This window comes from Physeter macrocephalus, chromosome 6 (genome assembly GCF_002837175.3).
Source record: "Physeter macrocephalus isolate SW-GA chromosome 6, ASM283717v5, whole genome shotgun sequence".
NCBI classification, from domain to species: Eukaryota; Metazoa; Chordata; class Mammalia; order Artiodactyla; family Physeteridae; genus Physeter; species Physeter macrocephalus.
This window is the reverse complement of record NC_041219.1, coordinates 92,799,352-92,814,777: the sequence shown is the minus strand read 5'-3', so window position 1 is coordinate 92,814,777 and position 15,426 is coordinate 92,799,352. Positions and strand designations below refer to the sequence as shown.

At 39.9% G+C, this 15,426-nt stretch overlaps 1 protein-coding gene across 11 annotated transcripts in view; it reads left to right on the top strand.

Moving 5' to 3' along the window:
• ANO6 (anoctamin 6) overlaps nt 1-15,426 on the top strand; it is a 223,688-nt gene that overhangs the window by 196,056 nt on the left and 12,206 nt on the right. For all 11 annotated transcript variants that reach the window (XM_024122806.3, XM_024122807.3, XM_028491403.2 and 8 more), the window contains 4 exons: nt 2,351-2,481; nt 8,773-8,978; nt 12,885-13,087; nt 14,564-14,669. In XM_024122806.3, coding sequence (XP_023978574.1) covers nt 2,351-2,481; nt 8,773-8,978; nt 12,885-13,087; nt 14,564-14,669 — 646 coding nt within the window. The remainder of the gene's footprint in view (nt 1-2,350; nt 2,482-8,772; nt 8,979-12,884; nt 13,088-14,563; nt 14,670-15,426) is intronic.

The following is a 15,426-nucleotide window of genomic DNA, read 5'->3' as shown; positions in this document are numbered from 1 at the left end:
AGACTGAACAAGAGGCTCAGAGTCGAAGATCAGAAAAGCAAACTAGTCATTTCTTCTCATTTGACCTAATATGATTGGTGGGGGGGAGGCAGTACGGTACAGGAAACAAGTACCAGATGAGTTAGTCATGCAAGTGGCTGCCAGGACAGAAGTTTCATCCTGAATCCAAGTCATCATGGGTTTGGGTCCCCGATAGTAAAAGACCTGCTTCTCCGGGGCATGGAGAGGACTCCGCAAGAGGCTGAGGCTGGAAGTGTGAGGCAGAGTGAAAAGTAAACCAGTAGGAACCAGTGATCTTGAGTTTGGGTGTCATGAAGGGTGATGGATGTGTGCGGTCCTCGGTGCCACGTGCGCGACAAGGCCCCTGGAATGTCTGTAAAACTGGTTTCCTGGCCAAACCTCAGACTTGACTGATCACAGAGCTCTGGGTTGTGGCCTAGGAAGTAGCACCAGCAACAAGCGTTCCACATCATTCTTATAAGTGCTGGAGTGAGATCCGAGTCAAGATTCTGAGTAACTTAGGCTGCATTCACTGTTGGCCTCAGCCAGTTAGCACAGCTGTATTGGTCAAAAGATAATCCCACATAGGGGATTTTGATGTGTTGGGAAGTTTGCTAAATACCTCACCTGTTCTGAATCATTTAATCCTGATAACAACCCTGGGCAGTGTAGGTTTTATCACCCCATTTTATGTGAACTTGACTGAAGTTAAATAATGAATAAGCAATGAAGTGTGGATTCTGATTCAGGGGTGTCTGAGTCTATATCCCCTCCACTTCCACAGCCTCCTGCTATTCCCCTAATGTCATAGAAGAAAGAAGTGGGGAAAGATTGTGAAGCCAGGGCCATGTTTCGTTGTAGAGAAATCTCCCCTTAGCAAACCTGGGGGAGTGGTCAGTGAACAGTTAACACTGACATCAGTAGCAACGGGCAACACATCATGGTCAGCTATTTTTAATTCACCTCTTACACTCTGTGTGTGTGTGTGTACACACGCGTGTTCATGTGCAATGTATACAGTGAAATCCACACAAACGTGCTGTGTCGTCAGCTGGAGCTTAGCCAGATGCTAAGTTGTTTGTTGTTGTCGTGCGTCTTCTGATGAAGTCGACAAGTAAACCACAAGCCAGCTGTTGCTTCAGGGGACAACAGCCCTGTAGGCTACAGGTGCACACCTTCTTGTTTCACTGCCAACTGTTTCCGATTTCTTTTCAGCTCAAATTGCCATTAAAAAACTGGGGACGGGGCTTCCCTGGTGGCGTAGTGGTTGAGAATCCGTCTGCCAATGCAGGGGACATGGGTTCGAGCCCTGGTCTGGGAAGATCCCACATGCTGCGGAGCAGCTAAGCCCGTGAGCCACAACTACTGAGCCTGAGCGTCTGGAGCTTGTGCTCCGCAACAAGAGAGGCCGCGATAGTGAGAGGCTCGCGATAGTGAGAGGCTCACGCACCGCGATGAAGAGTGGCCCCCGCTTGCCACAACTAGAGAAAGCCCACGCACAGAAACGAAGACCCAACACAGCCATAAATAAATAAATAAATAAATAAATTTTTTTAAAAAGGTATCTCTAAACATTAAAAAAAAAAAAAAAGTGGAGACGCGTTCATTTGGCTCACAAGCTTCAGAGAAAGAAAAACGCATAACCCAAGAGGAGATACCAGGCTGCTCTGCGGGTCAGCATCCAGTAGGGGGCAGAGCACTGGGCCGCCAGTTGGGGCTGTGTTTCCTGCAAGCTCTGCACTGACTTTGAGGAAGCATGTCACTTCTTTGGTCTTTAATTTGTTCAGCCAAAAATAGGGTCTTGGACCTGTTTTATCCGGTGTCAAAGTATGTCCCTTTTCTGCTCCGTGCCCCTCAATGGCTCCCCACTTCCTTCAGAGTGAAAAACGGCCCAAATCCTCACCGTGGTCTCTTAGGCTCCACCCCCTGCAACCAACAGACTTATTTTCCTCTTAGCCCTGGACCACACTGGCCTCCATGCTTTGTTTATTTTCTCTGGTGATTTTCAGTCTGGAAAGACCATCTTCGATAATAGCAGGGAAATGGGGAAAAAAAAAAAAAAACACTAAAGTTAATCAAATGAGGGAAAGTATCTTTTAAAAATTAAAATGCCCACATGAAAAGGAGGTAGGAGGAAAAATCATAGTAGTTACAATTTGGATAAACCCAGGTATGTAGTCAATACTATTTTTCAAAATATTTTGGGGTAGGGAGGCAGAAATAAAAAGAAATTGAGTATAAAAACAAATTAAATTCTTGGGAAGATGATGTGTTCAGCTCGAAATATCAGTAATACTTTTATGCCCTTGGTCTGACAATATTCTGATTGATAATTTGATCTTTTTGGCAGCTGGGTCATGAATCTAATTGGACGGTGTCGCACAGTTTCGGGAGCAGAAAAGAAAACCCCACGATGGGAACAGGACTACCATCTGCAGCCCATGGGCAAACTGGGATTATTTTATGAATACCTTGAAATGAGTAAGTCGCTAATGAGATTTTGGGTGATATGAATTATATTGGAACATGTTTTGGATCCCCAAAGCATTGATTATAGAGCCAGATAATTATCTAGCCTATTGAAATGAAGAGGAGGCCGTTTTTCTCCACTAGATAAAATTATACAATCAGGCTTTCAAATAAGGTGACTGTGTGTATCTTTGTCAACATTTATGTTGTACAAAGCTGAAGATTTATTACCCAGCAATGAAATGGAATATTCATCGAGGTATGTCTTCACCATTGATTGTTGGAGGATTCTAACCATGTTGTCTAAGAATGAACTCAGAACTATTATTAGATGTGACTCAGCCTGGGCTGGAGTCCATGCAGCACAGCTGCTGGCCAATACCCTTCTGAACAGTCGTATAAGCAAGCCTGTGCAGAAAGCCCCTGGGAGCGAGGGTCACAGGGTCCCCCCCCTCCACATCTCACACTTGCCTTTGACATTATATCTATGTCTTCTGGCGGGTGGTTTCTGCCTGGTTCCTTGAGTGACCTCAGGGCAAATCACTGGCTTGAATTCGGAACTATTTTGCTGGTTTGGAATTAAGATTTAGCACAGGTCCTCTCCTTCTCGAATATCTTTGTCCATTTCTGTAGTATTTGCTTGGGCTCTGTTTCTCTTCAGTTGAACTTGATTTTGAGCTCTCAGTTGCCTTTAAATGGATGCATCTCAAAATAGATTTCCATAGGAAACACCATCTTTTCTATTATGCATGACACACTTTTATCTAATAGAAGGCTAACAATAGACATGTTTTGTATCTGTGCCCTTTCAGCTCACCACTGCGTTGAATTACAGTTTTTTAAGCTTAGGAGAACAGGAAAGGATTTTGACAGGCTTTGCATTTATGCATGGGGGTTTGTGTATTTGTAGAGACACCCCTTTGTGGTTCCTGTTTGTCAGTCTGCAGATGGAGGTTTTTATTAAATCACATTCTATATATAAAATAATTGCTTTAAAAAATATACATTATACATGGAAACGCACCTGCTTCCTTCAGTGAGTGAAAGGTTCATCTTGTAGCTTCTTCAGTCAACAATGCTTTGTGGCCGGGAGTCTGACTTGAATTTCATTTTTGCTTTTGTTATGTTTCGTGACCAGGTTCCATTAAGGGTGTAGCTGCAGTAAATAATGTAGAAGCTATGTTTATTTATTTATTCTGTTTATTTTCAAAAGAACTACAAGACAATTACCTGTTATTCCAAAATGAGACATAATTGTAAATATTTCTTATTGGAGCTATTATCAGCATTAATAATAACAGCATTCTGGGGCAGAATATCATTTGTTATTTTAACACAAAAAAAAAAACTTGGAAAAGTTATTTTTTCTGTAGTTAGTCAAATAGATGGTATTGAAAGGAAAAGTTATATGGTCATGCTTTGGGGAGAAATTGATACAACTTGTAGAATTTCATAGTCTCATTAAAGTAATTACCAACTAAATAATTTGGCCTCACATGGATGGACCTAGAGATTATCAGACTAAGTGAAATAAGTCAGACAGAGAAAGACAAATATCATGTGATATCACTTATATATAGAATCTAGAAAGATGATACAAATGAACTTACTTACAACACAGAAACAGACTCACAGACATAGAAAACAAAATTATTGTTACCAAAGAGGAAAGGGGGGGGAAGGATAAATTAGGAGTTTGGGATTAACAGATCCATACTAGTGATACTTTATATAAAATAAACAACAAGGTCCTACTCTTTAGCACAAGGAACTATATTTTAAAATAATAATAATAAAATAATAATTCAGCCTCACCCTACCCTATAAGAAAGGATGGAATAACAGTGGTTATAGAGATTAAAATTTTTTTTTTCTTTTCCATTATGGTTTATTACAGGATTTGAATATAGTTATCATGCTATACAGTAGGACCTTTTTGTTTATCTATTTTATATGCTAATCCCAAACTCCTAATTTATCCCTCCCCCAGTTTTTTAGATTTATTAAATTGTTTTCCTATTATCCAAATAATCCTTAATGAATTAGAAAAATTAATCAGTTTCTGAGAGTAGGCAGTCTGTTATTCTGTATTCAACACCAGAGTGAAATCTATGTTTTGTTCTTTTGGTTTGTGGGAGATAGAATTTCCAAATGCCTTTTGAATTATTTTTGTTCCTCTAAAATAAACATAGAGTGCCTTTGGGGGTGAGCTCATCCCCACAGTTTCCTCCTTCCAATTTTCCCTGTATTCATTAATGACAGCACCATCTACCTTTTTAATTATGCATCTTGGCTACTGAAGGGAAACATCTTCTGACAGACAGCACTGGAGCCCTCCACCCTTGCTTAGTTAGGCCTTGCGCCCAGCCACCAGCTCTGGTCCCCTCTGTCCGTGGAGGGAACTCCAACTCCCCTCTGCCTGAAAACCCTTTCCCTTCTTTTCTACCTGGAAGAGTTCCTACCTAGCCTCAGCAGGAACCGTCAACTTTTCACACAGAGTTTCTGCTCTCTTCTCTAGGCATCAATAGCACTTGACTCTTGTCTTGATGGTATGTGATTGTGTGCATGCCTCTCTCCCTGGCTAGACTGGTCCTGTTGGAGGTTAGCACTCAGGCCTTTACATCTCTCAGTCCTCAGCTGGGACACCACTGCCTGGACCCTCAGAAATATTTAAGTGACTTGAGCTTGGAGTCCCAACACACCCAAATACAACTGTTAGTTGAGTTTACAGTGGCATTGCCCCAGCGGCCCCCACCAGGTTCTGTAGGGGCATATGTGTTTTGAGTGAAATTTCTTTATTTTGTTTAGTGAATTCCCCACCATCCAAACAAAGTATGGCTAGAACAAAAGATCCGTAGGGGGAAATCAGGTAAGCAAGGGCTATATCATGATGGGTCTTGTGTGCTTAACCAGGAGACTTGAACTTATCCTTAAAGAAATAGAGATACCTTGGAATATTTGTAAGCAAGAGAATTGCATAGTGTTTGTCAAAGAAGATCAGATTATTCTGGCAGCAGAATGAAGATAATATTTGGGGTGGGGCCTGCATTTGGTGGGGAGAGGGTATTTCAGGGGGCTACACCAGGTAACCCACACAACAAGTGATAGGCACCTACATAGAGGCTATGGGCTGAGGAAAAGGAGACAGATTTGATAGGTGTTAAAGAGATGACTAGTATGGCAGGTGAGGAATAGAATTGTTAAGATAACTTCTAGGAGAGTGAATATGCAGAGTGGAATATAAGGAGAGGAGTTGGTTTTGAAAAAATGGTTCTGTGTTGGATATTTTGAGTGTGAGGTGTCTATGAGACATCTGAGAGGCGCTGTCTGTTATTAAGTTGGATTTGCCAGTCAGGAACTCAGAGGAGCTGCGGGTGAGACCATGGGGGTGATTCAGGCATGCCAGGCAGAGAGTTGATGGTGAAGCCCTGGGGAAAAGGGGCGTTTAAAGGGTAAATGGGAGAAGAAAAATCCCCAAAGAGAAAGAAGAATAGCAGAACAGTTGGGAGAAAACTAGCAGAGAAGGCTATCACCTTGCTTGAAAGGGATTTGAATATTGACTAAAGGAGCATAATGAAAAGGGGTAGGGGGAGGCAAAAAAGCAAGAGCTAATAAATAAAGTCCCCTTAATTGCCGGGACTGTGGGAAAAAATACAAAAAGCACTATAGTTAGATATCTTTAAAAATTTATATCTGTGTGTGTGTGTGTGTTTGTGTACACACACACTTCTACCTTGGCTTTTTAAAACTATTTAAGTAAACAAAAATCAAGGGGGAAAAACATTCCACAGAGAGGAAAATATTTAGCCATATCAAAAGCTGCCGGGAGGGGGCAGGGGCGGGGGTGGGTGCACTGCGGCAAAAGCTGCCTAGTAATCAAATAAACAAGGACTGAAAACGTACATTGGCTTTGGCATGCACAGCCACCAACAGAGTTATTATTAGCAAGATGAGTTTCAGTGCAGTGGTGAGGGCCACAGAGGATGCAGAGCTTTGGGTGATGGAGAAATAATCAGCGCAGGTACTTCTTCAAGAAACTTGACTTTAAAGTGAAGTAGAAAGCATAGAAAGTATCAGAGAGCAATTCAGGGTCATGAGAAAGTTTCAGGCAAGGGTTGTTTTTGTTTTTACAATGGATGTTTTTTGCCTTGCTGAGTTGATAGGTCTTTGTTGTTGTTCTTGGTTTCAAAAGTTGTTTAGAAAGTTCTTCTCACTTGAATATCAGAGTAGATTATACCATGCTGGTTTTTTTCTGGTGCTTTATTTTTTAATTAAAAATGTTTAATCTATCGAATTTATTTTGATAGCAAAAGTGAGGACTCCATACCAGTTCTTCTGATGATTTAGCTAATTACTCCAATACTTGAATCCACTGATTTGAAACATCATTTTTATAATATACTAAAATCCCATGAATATCTGCATCTGTTCTTGAAATCTATTTAATTCATACTATCTATTAATGCACTAGTTCTGAACTGTTACCATAGCAATATAATACACATTAATATCTCTTAGAGCTGGTCCCATATTATCCTTTTTCAGAAATATCCCTAACACTGTCACTTTAAACATCCCTCATTATTTCACTTGTGTACTTGTATATATTTCTTGAAGAACTTTAGCATCACCTTTCAGCTTTTTTTCTTAAATCCATTTGGGATTATTAACTAAATTTGCGTTCAAATTCTAAACTTTATTTTGGAGAAAAAATCTGACATGTCCCCAAACTTGTGTCATCCCAATTAACAGTATGGTGCATCCATTCATTCATCATTATTTGTTTTTCTTTATTTTTTAAAGTCAATTATCATAACCATCTTAACATTTCTCACTATTTCTAAATAGTCTGTGCCTTTGTTGTCTTTATGAATGGTATCTTTTCTCCTCTGGATTTTTAACTGGCTTTACTGCTAATAAAGTCCTAATTTCTGGCTTCTCTTGAATAGTAAGGAAATCTGGCAGCATTGAGCCCTCGTTCCAGTATGGTGCCTCTGAGCAGTCCCTTCCATTAGGACATCCACTTGCCAGTTTGCCACTTACTGTACCCATTCCACACATTTCTGTTACTTGCCTGGCCCCTGGAGGCAGATGGGTTCATCTAGGGTTCGGTGAATCATGGACACAGATATTGACATCACTGCTCGGTGACATGCTGCTGACTCTATAACGTCATGAACTCTGGTCCTTGCCTGTGTCATGTCCCTGAATACAGTGGCTCCTGCCTGGCCTGTAGACTGGCCAGATCTTTCCAACCCTGACTGCTTTTCTGCGACACTTTCTGGCCTCTCATATCAGAAACAATTGCCAGCTCCTCCTACCCAGCCACCCCCTCCAGAGTCTTGCCCTTCCTGGCCAGAGTGATCCCTGCCCCTTGGCTGAGCAATAGCCCTAAAGGGCCTGTACATTTTCCTCTGATGTACTGTCTTAGTTACATCCCTATGCTAGTTCACTTGAAAGGTCTGCCAGTTAGGAGAGAAGGGTGTGAAACTTTTTTAGATCTCTGGCCTTATCATAGCTAACCCTACCTTCCCGTGGTACAGCTTCCCCCAGATCTCTGCTGCCCCATCTATAGTGAAGCCGTGTAAACTACAGACAAAGGGAAAGAACTTCTAAGCCACCACCCCAATTTTGACTTACTGTGACCATATAGACTGCAACAATATCGAAATAAAAGTTCCTGAAAAAGGATTATATTTTGACTTATTAAGACACTTACTGCATACATTTCCATGATTTGTAATAATATCCCAAATTCTCTGAATGTGCTGCACTTGCATTCACAGACTCAGGGGAGCTTGTTCATTTGCTTATTTTCAGCGTATTTCCTCCAGCATTCTCCAAACATAGGCTTCCCAAATTTACATTTGGTACATTTCTTATTTCTTTTTTAGCTTGCTTGTTAGGTATTTCCACAATATTCCTTTTCTTTTTTTTAACCCTAAATCACAAACCCTCTTCCAACATTCTATTATTTCTACACTGAGAATGAATAATATGCTTAGAATGTCCCAAGTTTATTACTAGCAAATAACTATGGTTGATTAAAGATTTTTAAATGTTATTCCTATTACGTGTATATATGTGAAAGAAACAGGCTATAATTAGTCTTCTTTCCAGAGGTTTTATATTTGTCTTTTGTTTGGATTCTTTCACTGTTGAACATTATTATTACCACGAATGTCTTTTCTCTTTGGGATTTAGTTCACTGTTTGCCTTTCTCTTTCTTAATAAGAGTAAAGGAATATGTGTTGTCCTTCCATCCATCCACCACTCCATGATGTATGTCCATTCCATTGACAGTTATTCAGTTTGGGTTCGTCACCTTATTTGTGGCCTCTTTTCCACTGGCCCCTCTGTTGGCTCTGGTGAACAATATACTGGAAATAAGAGTGGACGCGTGGAAACTGACTACCCAGTATAGACGCATGGTGCCAGAAAAAGCCCAGGACATCGGAGCATGGCAGCCCATCATGCAAGGAATAGCAATTCTGGCTGTGGTGACCAATGTGAGTAAATAGGCTTCACAGGGTAAAGACCTTGAAAAGTCCAAAAATGCATTAGGGTTGCTTCCTAAGGAATCCAGTGTTTGGTATTTCATAATATGGGAGGAAGATGCTAGTACTGTCATTCATATAAACAACATAGTTGCTATAACTAACTTTGTTATTTTTTAATGTATTTTGTGTATTGTACATTATGTATTATTGGTGAATTACAAGACCTCTTACAGAGGCAGTTGCTAAGAATAGTGACCATTAAGCTATTGTTGCTCATTTGCTAGTTTTTATTCAATAGAAACATGGTAATAGTATTAACAGTAAGTACTAACTCTTTTAATCCTCACATGACTATAAAAGGAGTTACCCAACAGTGCTTTTATAATGGAGATATAAATCTATCCAGACGACGAATTTAAAATAGGAACTATTTGATGATGAAGTATAAACGCTTTTTGCATTCCCAGCCATTCCTTGCCTTCCTCGTGCCCAGGGGCAGAGGTTCCTTGAGGAGGCAGATTTAGGGCACGTCTCATCTCTCCTCACACCACCCGTGGTCCTTCCTACCCACTGTTGGTCATTAGCTAAGCATCCTCACGCCCTGCATGTGTCTGAGTGATGAGGGAGTAGAACGCAGTTGTTTACAACCTGTACTGATTATGGACCAGTCTGTACAGTCTCTCTCCTTCCCCACCCCTGCCCTCACTGGCCAACAGGGAGCGGGCAAGCAGAGCAATTCCCTGCCAGCCCATCAGGGAACCGCCTTCCCTAGAAATGCCCCTACAACCAGGGCTATTTCCTCCCTTATTTCACTGCCAATTTCACTCCCAGGTTACAGTCCCCAACGAAGTGATACCCCAGTTTTAACAACTTCTTAATCAAATCACACTTACCCTGCATCCGCCACCTTTTCCCACGAGCACTTGTAGAAACAGAACAGAGTCGGGCAGTGCCTGAGCCGCGGCTCCCAGCACTGCAGCTTCCCAACTGCACGATCTTGGGCCAAGCCTTAACCCTTCAGAGCTTCATTTTATCGTTTGTAAATCGAGTAATTCCCTATCACATATTTTCAGACTATTATATACCACAAAGGGGGCTTAGGGAATTCAGTGAGTTAATGCATGGGATGCACAGAGCCTGGTCCTCATGGAATGTTAGCACCTTTGTTATCATCTTCATTACACATCATCATTTACAGTGACAATGTAGACCTTGCCAGGTGTCAAAACTAGAGGCACAAGAATTTTACAGTGCGTCACTGTCTGGACCATGGTCACAGTTTTACACAATAAGACAAGTTATCTGGAACCCAGCTGTCACCCCCCAAGAACGCTCAATTTATCTGGATTGCATGCTGTCCCTCCTTTTTGGAGAAAGTTGGCAAATCACACACAAAACAACCGCTAGATTATGTCGGTTTCCACACACCCAGCTAGTCCCCACCTTCAGCATCCACGGTGCTGCGAAACATAGGCTGATGTTCAGAAATATGACAGCGAGGCCTTTCAAGCTCCACAGTCATAAAAGTATGAATCTGTCATGTTCAATATGCTATACGACACGAAGCCAGGTAGGAACGTGGACTTGTGTGCTTGAAATTTTTAGCAACAAGGTTTGAAACTAAAAGCATTTTTGTTTGACCTTCAGCAAACCAGAAAATTCAATTGACTCCTACTCCCCATTACTCAAGCGTCCTGGTCTGATTGTATGAGGCACCTTTTCCTCGTCCCCACAGCATGGCTCCACGCCATTAGCGCAGATGGAGAATTGGCTGTGTCTCTAAGACGCGTGCACACACAGGCACACACACGCCCACTAATTGGTGCTACTGGTTCTCATCCAATAGATGTTTTCTCTTATAACTAACTCGGGCATTGTTTTATTATACCCTAGAAAAATTGCTTATTCGATCATCTTAAACTATGGCCAGTCCTTTTTTCCATATTAAAATTTGTTACAGCTTCCAAGATGCAGCTCCTCTTTATGTTTGCGTATAATTCTGTAAGAATTAATTAAACATGTATATTATCCCCTCACATACCTAATTTGTGCCTTCCCAATCTCATGTGCACAACAATAGCTAGCTTCCCATAATAGGAGAACTTTTAGGAAGCAGGAAGAAGAGAACAGCCACCAGGGATATGAAAGGGCATCAGGCAGGAGTTTGGTATAAAGTCATTCGTTCTAAAGCTGCTGGTTCAATAAATCAGCTGAATTGACATTGTTGTATCATGCCAGAGCATCTGCTATTGAAGACCTATTTTAATTTATTTTGATATAAATGGAAAATTGTGTTTGGGACAGCATGGGAAATGAAGCACACTGCATTTATTTGTACTCTGGCAGTGTGTCTCAAAGCAGCTCAACTCAGGAGGAAAAAGTATCTTGTCAGAAGGCAATAGAATTATCTTCCTTGTTGGAATTTTTGTAGCTTCTTGAAGCACATCTGCAGGTGATTCTGTAAAAAGCTAAAGTTGAGTTAAATGATAACAGGAAATTTTAATCTATTGAAATCTAGGAAGAGTAAAATATTCTTGTCTTTCACCACCACCACTACCACCACCGACAGGCAAGCCTACACACACCCAGAGAGACTCCACGTCAGAGGAAATGACAATGCTGGTTCTAGTGTGGGGGGGGAATTTTGCAGTAGAAAAGCCCCTCAGTTGTTTTTCTTGCTTTACCTGAGACCTTGTTTATTGGCCTATGGTCTCACTGTGTCTAATCCATATGTTCAGATGAATACTATTAAAATTGTGTTGTGCAAAAAACATGTCTTTTCTTCTGCTTCAGTGAATGACTGAAACATTTAGCTTTGTTTATTCACATAGAATTTGTATTGAAGAATATTCTTTACTTTCTCCTTCCTTCAAACCAGTTTTACACATTGAGAGATTAAAGCCCAAATTAAAGAATTTTGGAGAAAATTCATGTAATTCATAATAGCTTTAGATCCTAATAAATCTCTGCCTGGCGTACACTCCGGTTTAAGACTGACCCATATTTATTTCTTTAATCTGGGAACACACTAAACTCTCTTTATGTTATTTGATAATTTACAGTGTTTTAAACTCTATCTATTTAAACTTTTGGAAGTTTAGAGGTTTAGACACTAGGTCTAACAAAATAGATACCATTGCTTGACTGTATGAATAGAACAATCCCAATACAATTTCTTGTTACTACATTTTATTAAAGTAACAGAGTTCTTGCTGTCTAATAAAGCAACAGACATAAGTATATACTGAGAGTTTAAATCAGACTATGGTTTGACTTGTCTAAACAAGTCAAGATACTATAGGGGAAAAGTATGAATTTGAAGGAAAATAGATATTATGCAGTTAGTATTCTATTTTTAAGAGGTGAGTGATAAAAAAGTAGCTTTTTCTCAATTATTTATCTACAAAGGAATCATATAAAGCCAACCTGTTTTCATAATATTGGCCTTAGTATGACGCATACAAAAGGGACTTCTAAATCATAAAAGATTAAATATCAAATAGTGCTCCAAGGTTGATTGAATTTCATTATATTCTAGTTTTTAAAAATATAATTTACAGATAACATATGCAAGCAGCTCTTGAGTTGTCCACAATACCCTAGTCTACAATTATTCTTACTGTACTTAAGACACATAGTAGGCAACTATCAGGCCTTTGCTTTTGAACTGCAGGTAGACTTCTGGACATTCCCTTAAAGACCAAAAGCAAAGGAACTATTTTACTTTAAAGCAGCTGCTCAAAGACTTTAGGATACTCATTACCTATATCCATTTGACAGGAAAGAATTAAGGTTTCTGAATCTTTAATTTTAAAAAAAAGTCAACTGATGAAAATGTTATTCTGACATGTCGGTTAACCTTAGCTATAAAGGCTCTCAATTAATACCCCCTTTACTGTTTTCTTCCCAACATAGGCCATGATCATTGCTTTCACATCAGACATGATCCCCCGCCTGGTGTATTACTGGTCCTTCTCCATCCCGCCCTATGGGGACCACCCACACTACACCATGGAGGGATACATCAACAACACTCTCTCCTACTTCAACGTTGCCGACTTTAAAAGCAAAAGCAAGGAAAATCCGTACACTGAGCTTGGTGACTATACCGCATGCAGGCAAGTTCTGCTTTTAAGTGTTTAAAAATGCACTTCATCTTTTAAAGGACTTTTATTGTAATATAATTCTATTTGGTATCATTTAAATAAAATTGCTAAAGATGTTTTTTTCCTAGCTTTCTTTTCAATCCGACTTTAAAAAGGATGGGATATAAAAGTTAATACAGACTAGGGTTAGAACTTTCAAGCCAAACCATAAGGCAAGATTTTTAAATGAGAGTTTCAAATGATTACAGGAAGACTGATCCAGGGGAAAAGTCCTATCTCTTAGAATTGAAGAAACTCTAAGAGTTCCAAAAAGCAGGTTAATTCAGTTGTTATGACTAATGTGTTATTCAAGCACAACCTGACGGTACTGAATGATGACAAACTAGTACGTACCATCACTTAACAAAGCAACACAAAGACAAAAATGTAAATACCTCAGCCTGGCCTAGCAGTGTTCTCTAAAAGTGTTCCAAAGCTCTCTGCACTAATATTCATGGCTGGTAAGATCAACTGTGGACAGTGTACACTTAGTTTTGTCAACTAAGTTACTAACTGAAAAGTTTGTTGACTGCATGTCATAGAGTTGTGTGTTTGTGTGGTTTTTTTTTCTTTCCAATCAAAGTCTTAAACCTAAAGGAGGCTTTAAAATTCATTTAGTTCAACTCCTCAGAGCCTTCTCTGATTCACATTCTCAACAACACAACCAAGAAACCAGAGATAAGCCCCAGATAAATGTTTCCAAGTTACACATAGTAAAGCCTCTTCAGAATCCCTCATTGAATCTGGTTACTCTTACTTTACATAGTTCTAAAGAGTAATTAAACTAGGTCTAATAGGTTACAGGCAGAAAATGAGAGATGTGCTACCTGAGGGAAATACACTAACAGCAGTAGCATATGATGTCTGACAACAAGGAAATTAAGTAAGAAAATTATAAAAAGTAGGTTAGCATTCTCTGTGGAGAGAGATAGCCCCATAGCTGAGTGAACCCTGATGACACCATTATATAAATAAATTTATAAGCATGTTTCTGAAAATATGCTAACTTGTTTTAGGTATACTCTTTTGAGGAAGCAGGGATAAAATTTAAGATATTTTTGTTTTTTTTAACAAAGATGGAATCCATCATTACCATCATCTTCCTCTTGTAAGTTAAATGAAGTATTACTGGAGTAGTTATTTCAGGGTTTTGTCATCAAATTAAACTCTTGGAGAAAACTTGGGAGTTCCCTGCTGGCCTAGTAGTCAGGATTCCAGGCTTTCACTTCCGTGGTCCCGGGTTCAGTCCCTGGTCAGGGAACTGAGATCCCGCAAGCCACGCCATATGGCATGGCCAAAAAACAAACAAACAAACACTCTTAGAGAAAATTTATATGATGTCCAATTTAAAAGAGTGTTGCCTGAAGTATGAGCTTTTTTAATGGGCCCTTGTTTACAGCATTTGATCAAAAAGAATTATCTCCTGAAATGTCTCCATCTCATTTCCAGGTATCGTGATTTCCGGTACCCTCCTGGACACCCACAAGAGTATAAACACAACATCTATTACTGGCATGTGATCGCAGCCAAGCTGGCTTTTATCATTGTCATGGAGGTAGGAAAAGTATACTCTGAAATAGTTTATGAAGCAGTGTATTTGCAGGCTTTGTGTTGCCTCTTCTGACTTAAAATGTACAATATGTTATCTCTTGCTAATAATTATTTTATAACATTTATTAATAAAATTTGACCTGAGAACAGTAATTAAATGAAGTTGGTTGGGCTTCCCTGGTGGTGCAGTAGTTAAGAATCTGCCTGCCAATGCAGGAGACATGGGTTCGATCCCTGGTCTGGGAAGATCCCACATGCCGCGGAGCAACTAGGCCCGTGCACTATAACTACTGAGCCTGCACTCTGGAGCCTGTGAGCCACAACTGCTGAGCCCGTGTGTCTAGAGCCCATGCTCTGCAACGTGAGAAGCCACCACAATGAGAAGCCCACGCACCGCAGTGAAGAGTGGCCCCCACTCGTCACAACTAGAGAAAGCCTGCACGCAGCAACAAAAGCCCAATGCAGCCAAATATAAATAAATAAAAATAAATAAATTTATTTTTTAATATAAATAAAGTTGGTTAACTCCTTTAAAAGTTAAAGGCATGTTGTGAGCTAGGGGAATTCAATTCCTTTCAGTTTAGTATTAATCGAAGGCCTTTTTATTTGGGGCACTGGGCTCCATATTAGGCTATGAAGGGGCTTATTCAAGACAAATAAGATATCAATATTTTCCCTGGAGAAACTTTTATTGATATATATATATATATATATATATATATTTTTTTTTTTTTTTTTTTTTTTTTTTTTTGTGGTACGCG